At 36.5% G+C, this 25,053-nt stretch overlaps 1 protein-coding gene across 1 annotated transcript; it reads left to right on the top strand.

The window, feature by feature from the left end:
- Positions 1–17,986: 17,986 nt before the first annotated feature.
- Positions 17,987–23,724, top strand: LOC149036417 (uncharacterized). Its single transcript, XM_089189531.1, has 7 exons — positions 17,987–18,219; positions 18,310–18,396; positions 20,147–20,552; positions 20,982–21,365; positions 22,525–22,693; positions 23,125–23,315; positions 23,444–23,724. Exons 4-7 carry the CDS (start codon positions 21,289–21,291, stop codon positions 23,613–23,615), a joined length of 609 nt encoding a protein of 202 aa, XP_089045657.1. The 5' UTR covers positions 17,987–18,219; positions 18,310–18,396; positions 20,147–20,552; positions 20,982–21,288; the 3' UTR covers positions 23,616–23,724.
- The last annotated feature ends 1,329 nt before the right edge of the window (positions 23,725–25,053 follow it).

The raw sequence follows: 25,053 nt of genomic DNA on the forward strand, positions 1-25,053 counted from the left end.
CTGCTTAGTTAAGTTACCGAGTACAGTTTTCCGATTTTCCTTTAACCTTTGAATCTCAGATTGCTTATCCTTTTCCATTTTTTTGTGCGTGCACGTGAGTTTCTTCAGCAACTACAGCACTGGTCAGTGGAGATACTGCACCTGGTGACCAACGGCGAGATGATTTGTTTTCCAGATCCATTTCACGCCAGGTGGCATCCTTTCCTTCATCGAAAGGATTTTCCTTTGGAAATCTCCCTCCTTGCCTCCGTTATGTCCTTCCATGTGTGATTCACTCTATGTCAAACTGTATCAGCCGTAAAATCCATTCTTTATTCCCCTAGATCAGCGAAACGCTCGACACAGTGCGGTGGTTTACAATGCAAAAATCACGTTGCCATAACCATTAATCCACGAGTTTACACAATTTTCAATCCTTTAGCTTCCTCGTAAGTTCCTTGACAAACGACAGTCTAGTTACTGGTTCCTTAGCCATATACAAGGGAAGTATGAACAAAGCGAAAGAAAAGGCTCAGTGCCGAGGTGTGGCCTGAACTGGAATGAACCTCGGTAAAATCACGTGACCTAAGATGTTCGGACGGACTGCTTCGATTACAAAGGATAACCAATGTCAGAAACTGGTATTTACAATATCTGCTACAACCTGGAATACCATTACCAGTTAATGCTTTTAATAACAAGGGCATACCAATACTTGCATGCAATGTATAAAGGAACCCACCACCGCTTTCATATTCACATCTTTATCCGCAGCTCAAATACATGACTTTCATATATTCACAGCCGTTTATTACATTCGTTACAGTTTAACCAGTTAGTCAAACTATCGAAAACAGGAAACCTGCAAAAATTGCAAAATCTCTTTCTACTGGTTAGACTTGTCTAAATGGTTTAACCACCTAAACTTGTTTCAGGGGAAAAAATGCATAACCAACTTCACATGTTCAAATGGACAAAATTTTCAATCAAGCTTAATTGGTTGACCAGGTTAAATAATCAAACTAGCAAAAACAGTCAGACTGAAGAAATTTCACGATCTACATTCAATGGTTGAAGTAGTTAATACGGTCAAACTACCTGAAAAGATATAACTGGAAAAAATGTATAACTAGCTTAAATGGCTTCACTGCACAACCTACCTTAATTAGTTCAACTGGTTAAAATGTTCCAACTAGCTCAATCGGTTAAAGGGCTTAATTTAGTTGCTTTACATAGTCAAACTAGCGAAAAGAGTTGAGCCAGTCAAATTTAACAAGCTATCTTAATTGGTTAAGGTCGTTAAATGACACTAGCCTTTATGGTTTAACCAGACAAAATGCATAACCAGCTTCAACGGTTGAATTGAAGAAAATCCATAACTGGCTCTAATGATTCATTCTGTACAATGTAGCTTAATTGAATCCAGTAGTTATAATGGTCAAACTAGGTAAATGGATTCAACTGGTTAGATAGTCAAACAAGGGAACACTGTTAAACTGCACAAAGTGGACAAATTATCCTTATTAGTTCAGGTAGTTTAAATGGTCAAAGTAGCTTAGAGCTAGGGCTTAATCGAACAAAAAGCATCACTAGCTTAAAAAGTCAGACGAACAAATATAGTTCAACTGAAGAAATTGCAAAAAGTGGAAAGAGTTAAGTGAGATATAGCTAGAATCAGTGTGATTAGCTGCAAACAAGGGAAAACCTAATTAACACCTAACGTAGTTGAGCAGAAAAAATACAAAAATATTGTTGTGAGTGAGGTATAGCTAGAATCATTGTGATTACCTGCCAAACAGGCGAAAACCTTTTTCCGGTGCAAAAAAGCTGAAAACAGAGTAATTTAGCAACAAAACAGCAAAAACGTTACTTTGAGTGAGATGTAGGTACAATCAACGTGATTAGCTGAGGATAGGAGAAAACCCTTATACAGTGGAAAATCAGTGTAATTTAGCAACAAAACAGCAAAAACGTCCTTTTGCGCGAGGTAAAGCTCAAATCACTCAATTAGTTCCAGAGAGGCCAAAAAACCAGTTTTAGTGCAAAAAAGCTGAAAACAGCGTAACAACAGCAAAAAAGTGCAAAAACGGTTTTTGGTGCGGGAAAGCTGAAACGAACGTAGTTTAGCAGCAAAAATACAAGAGTGTTGTTGTGAGAGAGATAAAGCTACAATCAGCGTGATTAGCTGTAGACAGGCAAAAAAAAACTGAGAGCAGCGTAATTAGGCAACAAAACAGCAAAAACGTTCTTTTGAGTGTAATGTAGGTACAATCAATGTGATTAGCTTAGAACAGGCGAAAACCCTTATCCAGTGCAAAATCTGCGTAATTTAGTATAGGTAATCACATGATTTCGAGTGCAATTTGGAATAAACAAGCACGAGTTATTTATTTTTTTTGCGGTCTTTGAAAAAATTAACAAGTGCTTATTCATTTGAAATTGCACGAAAAAAACATGTGATTACGCGTTAATAATATACATGGAAAACGTACGAGATGGCATATTATAATTATGCATAAGCAAAGCCCAGCGCATCAACTGCAAAAACAATATATTTGAACTATGTGTTCGAGCGATAAAAGTTAAGCTGCACAAATTGCACAATCTATCCTAGTTAGTCAAACTAGCGTAAAACTAGCTGAAAACAGCGTAGTTTAGTAGCAAAAAAGCAAAAACATTGTTCCGAGCGAGATAAAGCAAAACCCAGCGTGATTAGCTACAAGGTGCAAAGACATTTTTTCAGTGCGCTTAAGCTAAAAGTAGTGTAACTCAAAAGCAAACAAGCAAAAGAAAAACATTTCCGGTTCAATAAAGCTAAAAACAGTTTTATTTAGCAACGAAAAAGGAAAACCCGTGGTTTGGCTAACATCAGATGACTAGTTGAAAACAAGCAGAAAAGCATTTTTGGGTGTGGTGATAAAGCTAAAAACAGCTCATTTCGGTGGCAAAAAGCAAAAAAAAAGTTTTCGATCAGATAAATCTGGAAGGGGCGTAATTTAGCTACACACAAGCTTAGAACTTATTCTTCAGTGAAATAAAGTTGACAACCGCACAAATTTAGCGACAAACAAACGAAAACATCTTCTCGGTGTCATAAAGCAAAACACAGAGTAGTTTAGCAATAAAAATGGGAAAATGTCGCTTTTCGTGAGATAAAGCGCAGAACAGCCTAATTTAGCTGCAAACAAACGAAAACATGTTTTGGGTGCGAAAAAACTGAGAAAAGTGTAATTTGTGAAAAGAAATGGCCAAAACGTTACATTAAGTGAGATAAAGCTTAAATCAGCGTGATTAGCTGCAAACAGGCAAAAAGCATTCTTGATACGGCACAGATAAAAGAGCGCAATTCAGTGGCAAACAAGCCAATCTAGCTAATTTGTCCAGTTTTTTTGGCTTTCACTGTTTCGCTTGTTTGATGGCTTAAACCATTTGACCCAATTTAGCTTTTTGGTGGATTTTGTCCACAGGAGTCAATTGAGCCAACTCAAGTACTTTCTGCATTTTGTGCCGTTTGACTGTTTCCGCTGTATGTAATTTTTTCAGTTTAACTGTCTCCTTGCTAATTTGACTACTTCATCACTTGAGCTATTTAAGCTGGTTATGCTTTTTGTCAAATGAAACTCTAACCCTAAGCTAAGTTTAGCCATCCTAGCTACTTGGCAGTTTAGCCACTGATGGTAGGTTGTGCAGTTCGTGCAGTTGAACCGATAGGATACTTATGCTTTTTGTCTAGTTGAGCCATATCAGCCACTTTGACCATTTGAACTACTTCAATCAATTAACAAAGATATTGCAATCTGTGCAGTTTCACTGTCTTGTCAAACTAACTTAAATAGCGAAATTCGCAATCTGTTAATGTGGTTTAAGAGGAAAAAAATGCGTAAAGAACTTAATCACTTCAACTGCACAAACTTCAGAAGCTGACTTAAATGCGTCAACTGCTTGAATAGTCAAACAAGCGGACACAAATAAACTGCAGTTACTTTAATTGGTCGAAGTAGTTCACACAGTCAAAGTAGCCTAATTAGTTCAACTGGACAAAAGCCATAACTAGGTTAATTGGCGTAACTGCGCGATCTACACAAGCTACCTGAGTTGGTTCAACTGGTTAGATAGGCAGACTAGCAAAGGCAGTTAAACTACAAAAATTGCCCAATATATCTTTGTTTCTTAAAAAAGTTTGATGGTCGACCCAGCTTATATGGGTCAACAAGACAAAATTTAGAACTAGCAGAAATGTTTAAACTGGATAAGACCAATAGGTAGCCCAGATGGTTCAACCGGCTAAATATCAATCAAGCAAGAACTGTTAAAGTGCACAAACTGCACAATCTCTTTTAGTTGGTGGAAGAAGTTCACATAGTCAAACTAGCTTCAATGGTTCAACTAAAAAAAAAGCAAAAGTATGATGTGCACTTTGTCTGACTCGACCATTTAAGCTAGCATCATTTTGTCATATAGGGTAGTTCAACTATTTTAAACTACTTCAACTTATAAAGATGCATTGTGCTATTTGTGAAGTTCGACTAGTTCGACTACTAAATCATATGAACCAATTAATCTAGTTTTGATTATCCTAATTAGTTAACCTAATTAAACCTGAGCAAAACCGCACAAATTGCACTATCTATCTTAATTGATCGAAGTAGTTCACATTGTCAAACTAGCTTAAATGGTTGAACTGATTAGAATGCATAACTAGCTTAATCAGTTCAGCTGCACAATTTTGACAATCAAGGTGAAATGATTCAACTAGTTTAACAGTCAAAGGTCAACTGGGAAAAATTGCACAATCTATCTGACCTGGTTAGGGTACTTTAAATGGTCAAATTAACTTCAATAAATAAACGACACAAATTGCACAATGAAGTTAAGTTTCTTGAAGTATTTAAAATAGTAATACTATTTTAATTTATTCGACTTGTAAAATAGTCAAACCAGGTAAGACAATTAAACTGCACAGATTGAAAAATCTTTCTTATTTGATTGAGGTAGTTGACATGGCTCAACTGCACAAATGGATTAACTGCACAAAATGCATAACTAGATTAAATGGTTCAATTGCACAAACTGCACAATCTAGCTTAAGTGGTTTAGTTATTTAAGATAGTAACAAAGTACTTAGGGCTTTTAAGGCATTTTCACCAGATATCAGTGACTTTGTGTAGTTATTTTTGTGCGGTAATTTTGGCTTTTTCATATATTATTTCCTGAAATCCAAGTGTCTTTCATAGTTTGACTCCTTGACCAACTGACCCATTTTAGCTACTCTAACTATTTAACGAGTTTAACTGATTAAGCTTGATTGTGCAGTTGGTGTAGTTGATGCTATTGAGGTAGTTATGCATTTTGCCCGGTTGAACTAATTAACCCACTTTAAGCATTTGAACTACATCGACCATTTGAGATAGTACAGTTTGTGCACTTTACTGTTTTCGCTATTTAGATTATTTACAGGGTTTAAAATGTGGTAAACGATATTTTGGGTCTGATGGAAAGACTACAAGGCTACTGATTTCAATATGGCTGATGATTAAATAATCTATTTGGCCAAACCAATTGATGCTAACTATGCTCAAAATAAATTATATCTTGACACATAAACAAACAATTTTTCGAAAACTGATTTGAAAAAACCGATGTCCACCGATTGTAATACGTTCAATTAAATAAAACACTAGTTTAGCTACATTTACAAATGGCGATGGTGCTGCAAATAAATCATATGTGGATGGTATTAAACAAGCGGCAACATCGGTATTTGTACCTGTATACTGTTTTAATTATGTAATGGGTCATGATAATAAAAAGGAAACTAAATTCTTAAGGTCAAGATCAAAATATGCAGTTTCCAATGATTTACATTTCACAGTATATAGTGACAAATTAACGTTTGATGTGGATGGAACATATGAATTTCATTAAAGATATGTTTGAGTGGGGCTTGCAACACATTTCTGCTATAAAGCATATGATTTTTCCAGATGCATTGGTAGGCGCTACACAGAATCCACAGAAAACATAAACGATAAATGGATAGGTGTTACATTTTTTGGAACATTTGGAACATTTACTGGTCATTCCATATCACTCGGTGTAAATAATGGCACTCTCGATGGTGGGCTTTATGCTCAATTAATAATGAAAAAACATCTGACTGCTATAAAGATATTACAGACGAGCTTCAAAAAGGGGAGTGTTATAAACTTCAATCATATCGATAAATCATTAAAAAAACAATAAATGAAACTACATTATTATACAAATACTCTACTAAAAAGCTTCGGTTGGGAAAAAAAGCCCATACGAGGTTCAAAAACCGAAATTTGTCATACAACTTGTCACCGTCCCTTTTATAGTAGGTGGTACTATAGCTGGAAGACTATCAAAGAATCCCTTAGTACTTGGCATTTTACCTGGTAGTGGTTTGATATTAAAAACATATTGAGAAATGAAAGACTGTAAAAAGAAGATCGAATCATGTCGACTTGCCTTTACTACCTATGTAACGATACTCATTGATTTAAGGTCCTTTTTAAGAGGAGTGTAATTTGATAAACAGAGTTATTTGGACCAATTGAAAACTATAGATAACATTGTCATAGACAGGTGTTCACTGGTTGATCCTTTTGAGCAACAGTACAAGAAGTAGTTTACTTGTGATGAATGATTTATTAAGTATTATGTTGTTGACATTACTAATTAGTCTCAATATATTGTTGTGATAATATTAAAGGGTATTATTTGATCTGATTATTTTTATGCAATCTATATTGATTTGCATATCATTTAATATTATGATAAAATTGATATTAATCATCCGTCATCTATGACCATCGATCGGTGGTAATACATTGTTTATCTTCTCAAAAATTGCTATGATCCTACTTTGGCTAGTGGTTACTATAAGATAGCATTTCCTGAGATATATTGACCGAAATATTATTTTACAATTGTTATTATGGAAGCTACGAGACTCTTTCATTGGTTCATAGCCATCTACTTGCCCAAAATTGGCGCACACAATCGCATAGTCTTTACTCTCTAAAGACAGCTTCTCCCAACATTTTTCTTCTACGACTGATCGTTCCTTTATTTGCCTATAACAGAAGGGACACGTTACTTTATCTACTTCATCTTGAATTATTTTATTGTAATACATAATATGATTATATTATATAGATATTGTATGTTTAAATGGTATTGGGGTTATTCTTTGTCTCCTTAAATTATATTCATATCATGTAATTCCTCTTCTGCTTTTAATATATTGCCGTCATTAACATATCTTGTATATTTTGTATAAATATTTTATATAAAAGTTTTTTTGGTCATTAAAGTAATGAGCATCATCTTCCAGTTCACTATCATATATAAAGCTACTATCACAACTATCTGAATAATCGTCTTGACCATCATGCACATAATCGCTATCTTGACTTCTATGATGACTACTATTATCTGAATGTATTTATTGAGATTCCATGTATACCAATACATTACATAAAACTCATGGAATATCCAAAGTTAGGAGAGCATATGGATCCCAGGAAATAAAAAGTATCATACAAAAAATGCAGCGCAAAATTACTGCGCAATAATAACAGCACAAAATCACTGATGAGTATGCGTTAAGAGCCCCTAGTACTTTACTACCATCCCAATTAGGTTCGGTTATTAAAAAACCCTATAAGCGGTTCAAGAAACCAAATCTTTGCATATCATTTACTATCATGATGAAATTGATATTAATCATTCGCTCTATATTATCATTGATCTGCGGTAATACATTGTTTATCTTTTCCAAGTCTGCTATGATCTTTGTAGTTATTGTTATGTCTTACGTTTTGGTATTATATATTAAATATTACCTTATTAAGATAGTATTTCCTGAGATATATTGACCGAACTATTATTTTACATTTGTCATTATGGAAGCTACAAAGCTCTTCGATTAGTTATAGTCATTTACTTGCCCACAATTAGTGCACACAATCACATAGTCTTTATTCTCCAAGCACCGTTTCTCCCAACATTTTTTATTGACTGATGGTTCCTTTATTTGCTTATCTTTAATTATTTTATTGCATTACACTTTATGATGAGAAAGATTGTGCAATTTTTTCAGTTGACCTTTGACTGGTTAACTACTTAAAGCATTTCAGCTAGATTGTTTACTTTGTGCATTCGAAGTGATTAAGATAGTTATGCCTTTTTTTAGTTAACCCACTGAAGCCAGTTTGATCATTTGAACTACTGCAAGCAGATTATTTAAGCTGTGTATTTATAAATCTTCGGTGGTTTGACTATTTTACTAGTTAGTAAGACTATCCAAAATAACTTAACTGCACAAATTGCATAATCTATCTTAACTGGTTAAACTAGCTCAAATGTTCAAACTAGCTTCAATTGTTGAAGGGGACAAAATGCCTATTCAGCTTAATAGGTTCAACTGCACAAACTTCTCTATCTAGTTTAATTGGTTATATTGGTTAAGTAATCAAACTAGCGAAAAAAGTAAGAGTGCACAAATTGCACTGTCCATCTCAAATTGTCGATGTAGCTCAAATGTTCAGGCTAGGTTAATTGGTTCAACCCGACAAAGATAGCATCAACTTCACCAATTTCACAATGAAGCTTAATTGGCTAGTCTCGTTAAATAGTCAGGGTAACCAAGGCAGTTGAAGAACTTCACAAATTAATTGATTAAGGTTGTTCGAATTGCCGTACTAGGTTCAATAATTAGCCTTAAAAAAAATGGATAACTGGCTTAAATGGTTGAACTGCTTAAATAGCGAAACTATGGAAAAGAGCTAAACTTCTTGAAATAGTGCAAGGGTTGAACTACCTTCAATTGTTGAAGTTTAAAAACGGTAAAATGTAGCCCAATTTGTTTTAGAGGTCAAAATGATCAAGGTAGCTAAAATAGCTCTACCAGTTAAATAGTCAAACCAACGAAGACAATTATATGCACAATTTCTCCAATCTTAATTCGTTGCAGTAGTTCAACACTCGGTTGAACTAGCTAAAATGATTCAACTGGACAAAATGCACAACTATGCTAATAAATTCAACTGCAAAAACTCCACAATCTAACTGAATTGGTTCGAATTGTGAAAATGGTCAAGCTAGGGAAGTTGGTTTTACTTCAGAAATGGTCAAACTAGCTTAAATGACAAAATTCGTAGCTTTCTGAAATGGTTTAACATAAGTAAATGCGTGAATAACTTAATCAGTTCAACTGCACAAACTTCACAAGCTGGCTCAAATACTTCAACTGCTTAATTAGTCAAGCAAGCGGACACAAAAAAACTGCACACATCGCAAAAGTTATTTTAATTGGTCGAAGTAGTTCACATGGTCAAAGTAGCCTAAATAGTTCAACTGGACAAAATGCATAATTAGCTTAATTGGCGTAACTGCACAAACTGCACAATCTAGCTGAAATGGTCTAACTGGTTAGATAGGCAAACTAGCAAAAGCAGATAAACAAAGTGGAAAAAACCAATGAGTATCTTAAATGGTTCAACCGGCTTAATGTTAATTGAGTGATTACAGTTAAACAGCACAAACTGCACAATCTATGTTAGTTGGTCGAAGTAGTTTACATAGTTAAATTAGCATAAATAATTCAACTTAACAAAATGCATAAGTATGATATGCACTTTGTCTAGTTCAACCACTTCAGCTAGCATCATTTTGTCATATGAGATAGTTTGACTGTTTTAAACTACCTCGATCAATTAAGAGACATCATGGAATTTGTGAAGTGACTTTGACTACTTAAACACATGAACTAATCAATCTAGTTTGATTATCTTAACTAGCTAAACCAATTAAACTTGATGGCTACAGTTTGTGCAAAAGCTTAAATGGGTCAACTGGCTAAATGTCAGTCGAGCGATAAAAGGTAAGCTGCACAAATTGCACAATATATCTTAGTCAAACTAGCTTAAATGGTTGAACTGAAATAAGATGGATAGCTAGCTTAGTTAGTTCAACTGCACAATCTGGACAATCTATCTGAAATAGTTCAAGTGGTTTTACAGTCAAAGTTCAACTGAGAAAAATTGCACAATCTATCTGAGCTTGTTGGAGTACTCTAAATGGTCAAAACAACTACAATGATAAATGGCCATCTAGCTAAATGTCTTACAGTATTTAAAATGGACAACTATTTTAATTGATTCGACTAGTAAAATGGTTAAACAAGGGAAGACAGTTAAACTACAGACATTGCAAAATCTTTCTCAATTTGTTGAAGTAGTTGAATGGTTCAATTGCACAAAATGCATTACTAGCTTAAATGGTTCCATTACACAAACTGCATAATCTAGCTTAAGTGGTTTAACAATTTAAGATAGGAGTATACTACTTGGGGCTTTTGAGGCATATTTACAAGATATCAGTGATCTTGTGTTTCAATTATTGCGCGGTAATTTTGCACTGGCTTATCCTTATAATATCTAACCTTTCCTAGAATCCAACTTTCTTCCCTAGTTTGACTATTTAACCAGTTGAACCATTTAAACAACTTTATCAATTACGGTAGATTGTGGAATTTGTGCAGTTTAAATGTCTCAGCTACTTTGTCTATTAAACGCGGTTAACCAATGAAGCTTGATTGTGCAGTTGGTGCAGTTGATGGCATTGTTTCCTGTTGAGCCAATTTACCTAGTTTGACCATTTGAACTACATCGACCATTTGAGATAGATAGTGGAATTTGTACACTCTTACTGTTTTAGTTCAGTTCAACCAGCTAAACTAGATTGAGAAGTTTGTGCAGATGAATTTATGAAGCTAGTTATGCATTTTGCCCCGTTGAACAACATAAGATAGTTTGACGCAAACTTAACAACTCTATCTCCGTCGGTTGCAGTAGTTCAAATGATCAAACTACGCTTAAAAGGGTCAACTGGACAAAATGCACAACTAGGTTAGATAGTTCAAACGGTAAAATAGTCAAACTATCACAAACAGTATGACTGTACAGTCTACATAATCTGTCATTTGGTTAGACTAATTCAGATGCTCAATCAATCTGAAATTGTTTGAATAGACAAAATTCAAAACTAGTTAAATGGTTAAACTCAATAAAATTCATAAGTAGCTTAAATGGCTCAACCGTCTAAATATCAATCAGGTGATAACAGTTAAACTATACAAATTGCTCAATCTATATTATTGTTGGAAGTAGTTCACATGGTCGAACAATCTTAAATGTCATAACTGGAGAAAATGCATAAGTACCTTGATAGGTACAACTGCACAAACTGCACATTCTGGCTTAATTGGTCGAAGAATTTCATATGGTTAAACCAGCTTAAATATTTCAACTGGAAAAAGTGCATAACTAGTGTAATCCATTTAACTGCACAATTTGAACAATTTAGCTCAAATAATTCAACTGGTTTAACTGTCAAACTATGGTCAACTGAGAAAAATTGTACAATCTATCTCAATCGGTTGAAGTACTTTAAATGGTCAAATTAACCTCAAGGAATAAGAGGCAAAAACTGCAGAATCTAGCTGAATTGCCTGAAGTAGTCAAAATGGCCAAACGTTTTTATTTGATTCGACTGGTTAAATAGTCAAACAAGCCAATACAGTTAAACTGCACAGAGTGCAAAATCTTAAAAACGTTGATTGGTTGAAATAGTCCAAATGGTTAAACCACCTGATATGGCTCAACTCAACAAAAAGCATACCTATCTGAATCGGCTCAAGTGCACAAACAGCACAATCTAGCTTCAATGGTTCAACTGACAAGTACCTAAGGTGGTCAAACTTAGCTTAGGGTTGGGGTCGATCGGACAAAAAGGATAAAAAGCTTAATTACGCTCTCCTTAGTTGCGTCGCATTAAATAGGTGTTTTTGCTTGTTTGAACCTAGTCACGCTGATTTTAGCTTCAACTCACTTGATGCAACATTTTGGTGATTTTTTTGGGCCAAATTACGCTTTTCTCAGCTTTTCGCACTTAAAACATGTCGGTTTGTTTGCAGCTGAACTGGGCTATTCTGGGCTTGATCTCACGAAAAGCAACGTTTCCCCATTTTTTGTTCCTAAATTACGCTGTTTTTAGCTATATGACACCGAAAAGATGTTTCTGTTTGTTTGTCGCTAAATTTACACTGTTGTTAGTTTTATCTAACTGAAGACTAAGTTTTAAGCTTCTATGCAGCCAAATGCAGCCAAATTACGTCTCCTATATTTACCTCATAGGAAACGTTTTCACGCTCGTTTGCCGCTGAATTGAGCAGCTTTTAGCTTTATCACAGCCAAAAGACGTTTCCTGCCTGTTCTCAGCTAATCACCCTGATGTTAGCCAGACAACCCTTTTTCCTTTTTCACAGCTAAATCAAGCTGTCTTTACCTTTAGAGAACCGAAAATGTGTATTTTGGCTTGTTTGCTCTTCAGTTACACCTTTTTTAAACTTAAATGCACGGAAAATAAGTTTTTGCAACTTACCAGCTAATCACGTTGGTTTTAGCTTCTTTTAGCTTTATCACAGCCAAAAGACGTTTCCTTCCTGCTTTCAGCTAATAACCCCCAACAAATCTGCAGATCATACAAGATCATTGGTTCATATACACAAGTACCATAAGGTAACACTCTGTTACATGATGATGGATTTAGGGATCAATGGTGCCATCTGGTCACGGCACACGAAATCGAGTACAACGAGGACGTTGAAAAGAACGAGCGCGTTATACACGAGATCGAGTATAACGAGGACATTAAAAACAACGTGCTCGTTATACACAAGATCGAGTATAACGAGGACGTTAAAAAGAACGTCCTCGTTTATTCGATTTCAGCGTGCAATGAGCTCGATGCCAACGATCTTTCGTGACATCGTGTCCGTTGTCTAACAACGTGCTCAATTTCAGCTTTTCCAAAATTGTTGATTAGATTGTTTACCATGCGAGTCAAACATTGACGATGCAATTGTCGACACCCAAATCGTCGACCGATGATGTCTACATTGAATCGAATCAAAGGAGCAAAAGTACAGAACGTGGTTCTACGAAATTTCAGTCAACATTTCACTTGATTTTCTTATCGTAATATCTTTTGATAACGCAGAGAAAAGTAGAAAATAGAGCAAATAAAGCGTGGAAAAGGAACAATGCAACCAACAGTATTTGATGATGGGTGTTCCGAGCGACTAATTGGGAAATAAAAGAGAGGCACAAGAGACCTGCAGTTTATTATACATTCATGGGTGCTTCCTCAGGTAAATTCACATTACCACGTTTCCTTGATAAGATTTTCCCTCACAGGTTTTTTTAGATTTTGAACATGTATACGGAAAAACAAAATGATTAAAGTAATTACACTTTTCCAAAAAATAACATGCTTGATTTTACCGAGGAAAGAATTATTGTATCAACTTAACTATCAACAAAATCAGTACATTTTATTCCCTCCTTTATGATTCTCGTTGCGATATAAAAACATTAACACATGATACTTCGAAAGTAGTTTAATTTGTTTTCCAGCCTCAGGAGAACTTGTTTGTCCTCTCCTGCAATATCCCTAAATGTTGTGCTTGGCGGGAATAAAATTGAAACATTTTCTCTGCTAAACATCCTGACCACAACACCAGCGTCTCTTTCTTGGGTAGTGAGTATGCACTGGTTGGAAAAATAAAGACAAACATTATATAGGATTAACAAAAACTAACGAGACATTGCAAGGTCAGTGCGTTTTATTGAAAAAACATGCAACAATCCTAATAAAAAAACATTAATGGGTCTCGTAGCGGCATAGCCGCAACTTGTCACGGTTGAAAGCTCCAGTAAGTCTGGGCAATCATTGCGATCGCAATAGACTCACGGATTCCTAGCTTAAGGTTTAAGCGGATAAAACGAGTCAGTTTAAGAACTGAAGAGTCGAGTAGCGTCAACATATCAGGGGAGGAAATTCATGTAATAAAGCAATCAGTAGGCATCAGAGTAGGATCAACGAAAATTAAAGATTCGAGCTTACAACAAATCTTCGTCACAACTTCTGCAAGATGTAGGGCTGTACCAAATTACTAAGTAGAAGGTGGTAGAAATTATTACCATTAGTTGGCTCACTTCAACGCATCTTGAATTGTCTACCATCAAAACAATGATGTTACCGGAGGGTTTGACCAACTTCACGGAGAAAGGTGTTCTTGTCTCTGAAAGAAAGTATTGTTCAGTGAGCATCACACTCTCATCACTCTCATCACTCTCATCACTCTCATCACTCTCATCACTCTCATCACTCTCATCACTCTCATCACTCTCATCACTCTCATCACTCTCATCACTCTCATCACTCTCATCACTCTCATCACTCTCATCACTCTCATCACTCTCATCACTCTCATCACTCTCATCACTCTCATCACTCTCATCACTCTCATCACTCTCATCACTCTCATCACTCTCATCAAACAAGACCACCACAATTGGTGTCAGGTCTTGGCGGCTCTGCACAACAGCCCAAACAAATCAAAGAAAGATGGTTAAGAGAGTGTCTCTGTAAGAGTGGTTAGGTCGATTTTGCTTGAGACACGGATTTCGCTTGTTTCTTGTGTGCTGTAAGACATTCATGTACCTATACTAAAACCACAATCAGTTTGATCGGATCTCTTTATTTTTCAGAGTTTTACGGAAATTAAATTTCACTCGAGTGAAGGCTTGTCGTGGCACTTTTCAAGACTTTAATTTCATACAACTTTGGAGGACAATTTGCAAAAAACTACGGAACTCAGCAAAAAACAAATACCACAGCCATGTGTATTAACTCTATCCTATCTATCGAGGCGACTTTCGTAAACATCACGCCTCAATCAAGGAAACAGGGAGACTTGAATGACACCTTATCGGTTCGCCTAAATCAAACACGCCAAAACCGATCAAATTCATGGTGAAGTTTTGAAAAAGTGAGGCGTTCTTAACTGATCCAACTAACATAGCTAGCAAGTAGGTGCCATAGAAAAGATAGCCACAGAAAAAAACTTTGCGGCCCGACCTTTACGAGAACTTTATAACTCCGTGAACTTACCTAATTTTCGGCAATCTCCAAGTTTGGCCGCCATTTTGAGGGACTTGTCAACATGAAGCGTAACCGATATAAATCAAGCAGGTAAATCTAAAACCGTCAGAAATATATACGAAAGCAATTCAAATGAACTTTACTGTCAATTCGAGCGGCAAAATTTGAAATTGTTCTTTAAACTTACCATCCCCATGCGACCATTTATTCCAACAATTCAACCACTGCAACTTTCTGAATTCCCCTCGTCGATTCCACCGCAAGAAATAACCTGTGCCACCCAAGCTTCGACTCGAATGTGAAGTACGAATCAAATAACATAACGGCTTCATCCTCGTGGCAATATCAAGCTGGTATCTTGATTTTCCGATCGACAAGAACGGTGATCAAGAATCGATCGGTTTGTTTACTTCATAAACGTGACCGCTGACCAGCTGCTGAGTGAAAACAGTACGGTGCAGTGGCGAGGGGCGGGGTGAGGGGTGGGTGCGGGCAGATTATCAGAAGATTTTCGGGAACATTCCAACATATGCATTAAAGTATCATGATAAACATTAGGATTCTCAGTCTTAATGCGAAGGCATGTTTCGTGTTGCAGACAACTTTTGTTTTACTTGGTATTCTTTTCTATTTCAAATACATTTCGTTCCAAATAGGACTAACATCAGTTCATAGATTTAAAAACAAATCTTTACCACCTAAATAAATGTGTTTAGATAATCGAGATAACCATTGAACCTCTTGTATCGCACCGGAAATAACGTGTCTTGTCTTTGCCCAACTCTGAGAGCGTGGAGTGGCGAAGACGCGAGATACCAGTCTCGCGTCTCGCGGCTTCACCATGTTCACAGGATACGCGTGACCTCACTATCTTTAAGAAAAATAAGAGACCGCTCGAAGTCTGTATTCCGTTCAACCATTTCATAAGAGTGACGCGAGTCTTTCAATTGAGTGAGAAAGTCACAAACCCCTTCTTTACCTCACGAGCGTAACCACTGACCACTCACGAATTACAGTAGGCTTCTCTTTTGAAGCGGAAATTGAAATCGTATCGAATATACAAAGTTATAGTGAGTTCCTTTAGATCTCCCGCACTTGTATCGCGTTGGAAACAATTACAAGTACAGGAAGAAGTCGTTCATTAGCAAGACGTTCATTATGTCTCAGGACTGCTTTTTGAATAGCAAAGATGGAAAAACTTTGGTTCATCGTGTGGCTTAAGTGGTTTGGTACGACTGTCTGAATGCGATGACGAAGCAAAACATCATTTGATAAGCTGCCACCTGTCTAAAGAGGTTTTGAGGTTAGAATGAGCTAATCTTGGCAAGGATTGGCGTATTTCACCTCGCTCAGGAGGATAAATAAAAAAATGTGGATTTGCTATAGGCATCGCCACACTTTGGGGAAGTTTTGGAGAAGTGCAAAGGTTACATGTCAGTATCCTGATCATGATGGTGTCAGGAAGCGTATCCAAGGCAGAGATGTAATTCCATTGCACATGTCTCAGGACATTAAAAAGCTGTTTGGAGTTATTATTCCAGTTGAATCAGATAGTCTTCAGTAACATTTTCTGTTATCTATTTTTGTCACGTGACATATCTGCTCGAAAAGAGAAGAAATTCTTTATTAGATGAAAGGTACTTAAGTGCACATCACGTTGAAAAAAAACAGATCTATCAAATCACCTGACAACGCAATATACTTACTCATGCGTACGGTTCACAATTATTTGCGGTCAGTTTTCCTCAGTTTGTATGATACTCATTAACCAATATGATTAAATTTGCAGACTAAAACACCCCTTATTTGATTAAGAATAATAAAAGTAAACAGTACATGTCGGTTTTTAATTCCTGAGGGATGCTACTGGGCTTTACTTTAACTGAGAAATTTGCAATCGCTTACCTCAGCTCTCTATGTCCCATGCCGTAAGAAGCACAAGAAAAAAGTTGATGATAGTGAGTCTTGGCTGAGACAAGAAGAATCAGAGAAGAATCTACGGTCCCCAGAAACGCCACTTTTAAACACGAGACAACTAAGGTAAATTTAATTAATTGTTATTTGTTTTATTTAAAACTATCGTTAAGATTATAAGATACGCGAAAAACTCTCCCCACCGATTTTTTTCGTACATTCTGTTAATCAAAAGTTTCAATAATTATAAAGGCTTTCTTGTTGATCGTCTTAATAGTAACAGTTTCCAGGACCCAAGGGGAGCAAAACAGTCAACAATTTTCTGTGTAGCTAAGTATGGCGACATGCCGGCTTTATACTTCTTCCGGCGTGATAACGATAATGATGACAACAATGGGCAAAAAGCACCGTCCGCTAATGATGACGATTATCATAGTTATTAACAAATCTCAGTTATAGTCTTGAAAAAAATCTCAGGGGGTCCTTTGAACCATCCAATTAATCTTGCCAGAAGTCAAAGTTGCCTACACTCATTTTAAGGTTCGTGCGATTTTACGACGAATTTTCAATTCCGGTGTGTTGCACGTGCGACTTTAGATAGAAAAAACCTGCACGCGTCATAACTTAAAAGAACGTGTCAGCGGAATGAATCAAATCTCTATCACTTTGCATACATTCTTGGGAACAGAAAAAATTACTTAGAGCAAACATTCTAAGTATAGTGTTCATTCCGTGCAATGGGGCATAAGTAAAAGTTCTGGTGGAAAAGACACATTTTATTTATTCTGATGACAAGCAAAAAGGTTATATAGGTACCCGGTTAAAAATACATCGATAACTCTATTTAATAATTCTAATTAATACCAGTTCTAATTTAAAGGAGAAAGTTATGAAAATAAAATAAAAGTTGTCTGTACCACAAAGCATGCCTTCACTGTTTAGACTGATAGTCCTAGAGCTTTTTGAGCATGTATTCGAATATCTTATGACGTTAAGCCAGCCACCCACCCCACCCCGCGCTATGCTGTTTTCACGTAGCGGCTGGTCAGCGGTCACGTTTATGAGGTAAACAAACCGATCGATTCCTGATCACCGATCTTGTCGATCGGAAAATCAAAATACCAGCGTGATATTGCCGCGAAGATGAAGCAGTTATGTTATTTGATTCGTACTTCACATTCGAGTGGAAGCTTGGGTGGCACAGGTATTTCCTGCGGTGGAATCGACGAGGGGAATTCGAACACTAGTTGTAGTGTTTGAATTGTTGAAAGAAATGGTCGCATGGGGATTGTAAGTTAACGAACAATTTAAAAATTTGCCGCTTGAATTGAAAGTAAAGTTTATTGGAATTGCTTTCGTATGTATTTCTGACGGTTTTAGATTTACCTGCTTGATTTCTATCGGTTACGCTTCATGTTGACAAGTCCCTCAAAATGGCGGCCAAACTTGGAGATTGCCGAAAATTAGGTAAGTTCACGGAGTTATAAAGTTCTCGTAAAGGTCGGGCCGCAAAGTTTTTTTCTGTAGTTACCTTTTCTATGGCACCTACTTCCTAGCTATGTTAGTTGGATCAGTTAAGAACGCCTCACTTTTTCAAAACTTCACCATGAATTTGATCGGTTTTGGCGTGTCTGATTTAGACGAACCGATAAGGTGTCATTCAAGTCTTCCTGTTTCCTTGATTGACAAGTGATGTTTACGAAAGTCGCCTCGATAGATAAGTTAGAGTTAATATACATAGCTGTGGTATTTGTTTTTTGCTGAGTTCCGTAGTTTTTTGTAAATTGCCCTCCAAAGTTGTATGAAATTAAAGTCTTGAAAAGTGTCACGACAAGCCTTCGCTCGAGTGAAATTTAATTTCCGTAAAACTCTGAAAAATAAAGAGATCCGATCAAACTGATTGTGGTTTTAGTATAGGTACATGAATGTCTTACAACACACAAAAAACGAGCGAAATCCGTGTCTCAAGCAAAATCGACCGGACCGCTCTTACAGAGACACTCTCTTAAAAGGAATGCTGCAAGATAAATACAACCATGCACAGATCAACACTTTCATAAATTTCTCATTGAAATTTAAAGGTTGCCTAGAAAAATTGCGTGGTCAAGTGTAAATGGACATGGGGTCCACGTTAATCTTCTCTCAAGGAGGAGGTACAGCAGTTGGACCTGCTGTAAGGGTCGTTCAATATCTGAAAACAATTTTTCAACTTGTCAATCAGGGACCTTTACAAATGAGAACAACCTCAAATAATGATCTATGGTGACATTCAATTATTACTCTGAAGGTGTAATTTAACAGAGTTAGTAATATTATAGAGATAACTTCCTCGCTTGTCTCCATTGCCCAACCATTTCATAGAAGGGTAAACTGGTGTATGAAATCCAGACTGAACACCCATTCCAATGTTTCATTTAATTGTTGCTAGCTGGACAACTTGGTATAAATTAGCTTCTACGTTTCGTAGAATGCCAAAAAGTGCTGAATAGGAGATCAAATTATATCTCTTACATTTGTTTTAAGAAAGCTTATAATACTAAAAAATAAAATTTAAAATGTCCTCACTAAAGACCTCAGCACCCCCTGTGGCTTTTTGGCAACGCGCTTCTCCTCCTATCAAGATTGAAAAACAGATATCAACCAAGGCAATAATTGTAATCACCTACCTCTTGTAATAATCTAGGATCAAATCATATAAGTTGCAAAGACATTGCCATAAAATAATAATTGAAATAGCCATATAGGAATGTATAACAAGCATTCTTACAACAGCTTGTAGCACTCACGGTTCACAAGTGAACAGTATTGATGTGTATTTGCTACTATTTTGAGGGGTTTCATGCATTTGCAGCTTGTAGCCTCTCTCGCTTTCTGAATCTAACTTTTAAAATTTATTGTAAATCTTTGCCGATTGGTCTGAAGACAGATTTTCTGGGAGAGACTAATTAAAATAGGAAGTTGCTCAGATTCTACCTTGCCAAACAGACCCTTTAATGTTGTTATTGAAAGTTCTAAAACTTAAAGCGACCTAAATAAGGGAAAGTACTGTATATTGTGTCAATAGAGGGAAATATTTTCCATCAGGTGAATTTGTATCCATACCAGACTGGATGTTCTCACTTATTTCCAGGGTTATGCCTTTGGTTGAGATTATATCTGTAAAGGTGTAATTATAACTAAACAGATTTCTAACTTCAGATGCATAATTGATTCCTAGAAAATTCAAACCTTCTAAACCCACAGCCCTGGTAGAGCAAGCTAAAGAAGAAAAACAGCATTCATTGTCAAAAGATTCAGGTGTGCTGAAACGGCCCACGATGAACAACTCAGGCTACTTGTTACTCAAAGGAGGAAATATTATGAATGAGAGGCTCTTCCAATCCGACATCAGAATGGTCTCAGAAGATAATTTTTCGTTTTAAACATAACTTAACAAGCGTCAGCTGTTCTACAAAAAAAATACGCTATTGAGCTTCTAGACCACCTACGGAAAATTTTTGATGGATAACATTGTCGATGTTGAGCTCCAACAAGCGATGATTTGACTCACAAAGACATTCTCAGCAGTAACATTGTTTTAGTCTCGATAAAACTGTGCCCGTGAGCGGAGCTATAACATTTTTGTAAGTGACGAGCATATGGTGATTTCATGTTATGCCCAAGCTCGCAAAATAGTCAGCTGCGAAGTCCTCTTCCTTTTATGAATCGCTTGACAATTCTAAACAAAGTTACAATGCTTTCAACCAATTAGACTTGAGCATTTCGTAGATATTTTAGAGAAATTTCTGACCGCCGGGCAATTAGTCTCTATTACACTCTTCCCAGCTTCCGGGCATTTCTCCACTACGCTCAAAATATTTGTCGTGAATTGCGTTTATTAAGGACAATATGCCATACACACTTTGTAAATGACCTATTGAAAACCGTCTCTAAAATTTTCTGTTTGAGTTAAGGTTATTCACCTCTGCGACACAATAAACTTTGGATATACTTGAGTGTACATGTCCACTATCCATCAGCCTAATGCACTGATGTTTTAAAAACTGTCTTAGTTACGAGCTGATGATAACTTGCTACTTGGTGTCAAAATGTTGCCATTCAATTTGCGGTTCGTGCCATAGCAGACAAGAGGAACAAGTTGCGTCAAGATGTCCAGTGTGCAATACTACTCCGATATGTTACATTCCGAACATCGCTCTCAGAAATGCAGCAAGAGCTTTAAATTGCACTTGCAAATATTGCAAAGGCAATATTAACCCTCTAGAGGGGGTGTGGCGAAACTCCTGTGCAGTGCAATACATGCCCTGAAAAGATTGCGAGGAATCAACTAAGCTTACACCTCTAGTAAGAAGGGTGGAAATGCATCGCCACCGAACACAGTTCTGTCCTTGCCTTCCCGCTTCTTGTTCCTTAACATGTAGATTAGAACTTGGGAGGTACTTTGCATGTCCTTTTTTTTCAGTATTTTACACTTAGGCCAATGTAAGGCATTAAGAGACCTCTATCTCGGTTAGTAAGTTTTTGTGAAAGTTTTTCCCACTAAATATTCTCGCTAGTGGTACTTATATACTCTCAGTGTTGAAAAGTATCGGCTACATGGTAGCCTCTCTCATTGGATGATTAAAAAGCATTATAGGGAAAGCTTTTCAAGTTAATTGTTCCTGTCTCTTTGCAGCATTTTCATGTAACTCCTCGATCGGTGGCACTTGATTTCCTTGTTGTTTAAAAATATTTCGTACGTCATATTATTATAGTTTAAAAAAGACATTGGCGAGTGTCAGATGACAGTGAGATAGTATACTACGTTATTTCAAAATTGTAAAATATTCGTTTGTCGTCTATTGTAAGCCCTGTTAACATTTCGAACCCAGAAAAGTCAAATTTTAAAATTCGATCGGAGAAACGCACGCCACAGTTTCACTTCTTGGAAAGCTACTGAGACACCTTTTAAACATTTTAATTGTTGATGCCTATTTCGTGCCAGGATTCACGAAAACGCAGTTAAATAGGCGGAGTATTATGTAAGTTTTACCACAATGCCATGTGTTATTACTTTCAATATATGATCTAACCGAAGCATGGCAAACTAAAGAAATAATTCTCCCATTGTCTTTTGACAATGTACAAAGTACATGTACAAAGTCAAGTTGGCAACATTAGCATATAAGATTTTTCATGATTGTACCCCTCCCTCCATGGGTCATATTTTAACCAAGAAAACTTCTTCTATCCATCATTTACGTACTTCGAACACAGTAACAGTGCCACGCTTTAATACATATTTTATGAAAAATTCAATAGCATTTAGGGCTTCTATTGTGTGGAATCTCCTTACCCCGGATCTCGCAAACACATCCAATGTCAAGAACTATACAAGAATGGCCTCCAAATCGAACAAATTACGTAACTTAGACTTTCAGGCGGAATCTCCGCAAACAATGCCTCACAATAATGATAACGATTTTCTATATCGATTTTAATATATTTTTATTCCTTAGGTTTTAGTTTAAATGCACGACCCCATAAGCGGCAACGCTTTAATCACCATCGTGTTGAAATAAAAGTTGTTGTTGTTGTTGTTGTTGTTATTGACAGAAAAGATATTCCATTTCATATGGTTACTTGTCCAAAGTGTATTGTCCAGTGTGGTGTTCCTAGTTGCCTTGATGTGATCCGACAATCGGAAATGGTGGTACCTAACAGAGACAACGCAAGAAAACACTTGGACATTGACGAGCAGACAAAGGCATGGTCTCTAAAGGAAGTAAAAATATTGCTTCTAACGATAGTAAACTAATTTACATATCATACAGTGTATAGGACGGATTCATTGCTACGAACGTTCTAGAACGAAAATACTTTTTTTTTTGGCTTGGTTACTTTTCCAAAGCTTAATTTTGTGGAGTCAAAAATAGAATAAAAACTTCTATTGTCGTTGGCGTAACACCATATGGTTAACGAATTTGCCTGGAAAAAACCTCGATATTCAGTGCTAGCTACGAATATTCTTTGGCAGCTTATTGGCGCACTTTAAAACAGTGAAGTATATCCCTTTGCCAGCTCCCCAAATAGTGTTGAGACGCGCGCAAATCTCCAAGCAATCGCAATACTATTTCTTGGTTTTAAATTTTAAGAATTTATTTCTTTGGCTATATAGCGTATCGACTCGACTCTCTCTATTCATTTTTTTGATAGGCCACAGTCTACACGGAAATAGAGAGTAAAAGTGTCGTCGTTCTGACTTGGTTGGTGCCGAATAATTGGAAATGGCCCATCGCTTCTCCTCTGATTCAGGCGTTTCATAGGAAATGGAGACTTGTTATGACAAGAGGAAAGCTTTGGTTCCAATATTACAGAGGGGTCAAAATTATACGAATTGCTTTCGCGTGAGTATAGTTCAAGGCCATTCAATAACATCCGATTCCACTCTGGTTTCTGTAAACCGTAGTTTCATTTGCAAGTCAAATATTTGAATCACTCACAACAGCCTAGACTTACCTTTTATTTCTTCAAGATTTTTCATTGAAAAGACAGGCGACGATGCTAAGAAAGTTATCATCAGTCGGGGCCACATAAAGTTGAAAGTACGAAGAGGCCATAGCTTTGCATTACCCTCAGAATTTGCGGAGGGAACAGTGAATTGCCGCATAGTTGAATTAGCCGCTATCCTGGAAAACAAGTCTTAACTAACTGTTTTGTTCAATCGTTTGCTTGATCAATTTTATTATCACACCATCACTCACTTTTATGTCTTTTTAAGTTTCTTCAAGGTACATTAAAAGTTTGTGTCATGTTATTATGTGCTGTTTTATTGAATTCTTTCGGTGTGTTAAAGTTTACCATATTTTTTCATTATTTCTGTTGTGTTTGGCCAATAGACTTCATTTTTATGCTAACTTTTAATATGACGAAAAGGCCATGATGGAGAAGACATTTCCAGCTAGTAAGGAAACTTTTCTGATGAAGATTACCTGAGATTTTCAAGCCGATTAATAAGGCAAGGGATACCCGCTCCTCTTATCTATTGTCATAGTCACCTATGTTGCTCTACCCAGACCTGAGGGAAGAAATTTCAACCCTCATCACAAAAAAATTTCATTTTGGCGCACCTTAAAAATCTATGGAAAACGAATTAAAATGTATACTTACTCAATCGTTGTCAGCGTCGTTGGGCCGATCAATTAAAAGAAGCCTAGGTTACACCTGACAAAGAGGGCAAAGCTACTGTATGCTGACTGGTCGATAAAGAGCCGCGTCTTTTTTTTTTAATGTTGCATCTGAAGAGGTCAAAATTACTCGCTCCTGATTCGATGATCGCTAAAACACCCGCTACTGATTGACTCAACGTACTACTTTGACATTCAGTTCGTTTCTTAACTTTAAGCAAATCAACTTCATCTTTTCGAGGTTTCTCGAAATTCACATCACATTCAGTAAAAAAAAAGGAATAAAGATTGAGTGTTTGACTTTCAATGTGCCCGGCGTAGCGCGATTGCTGTGGTTCAAAACATGTCAAAGGCTCTTACTTTAACACAGCATCTTGAAGCTCAACAAGAAAGGTTACAGAACAGCTAACAATAAATGGGATAAACTAGTACGATTTTTTTAAATATCAATGATACTGGAAAGCACAAAACACACAGAAAAAAAAACAAAACAAAAAACGATACAATACATACTCGGTTTGCGGTACCGTTAGTTTTTTTAACATGAAAGGCTTGTATCGAATTAACCTAAACTTATGAATTATGCACGCTATTCCTATAATGATTTGTTACTGGCCAACCCCAGAACTGGCGGATAAGCCTTTCCTAGGCGTTTTCACAAAAGCAACAGAGATCTTTGTCCTAAACATAAATTTTAGACAGAAAAAAGTTTGAACCAACTCTTTTGGGAAAGAACTTAACCTAAAAGAACCCGACTTTTATACTTTCTTGGGTACTGAAATAAATCGACCTCCAATCAATGCTCCCGACACCTTCCGACACAGTCAATAATCCATTTTTCTCGGTTTTTCTCAGAAATGGTACATTTCTTAATAATAAATATCTTTTTGGCTCGGTTTGTTAGTTGAACTTAGCTCTGCTTGCACTATCTCGATTTTTGGGGCCTTTATAGCCCATT

The sequence above is a fragment of the Pocillopora damicornis genome, chromosome 12, assembly GCF_964200805.1.
Source record: "Pocillopora damicornis chromosome 12, jaPocDami1.2, whole genome shotgun sequence".
Classification (NCBI taxonomy): Eukaryota; Metazoa; Cnidaria; class Anthozoa; order Scleractinia; family Pocilloporidae; genus Pocillopora; species Pocillopora damicornis.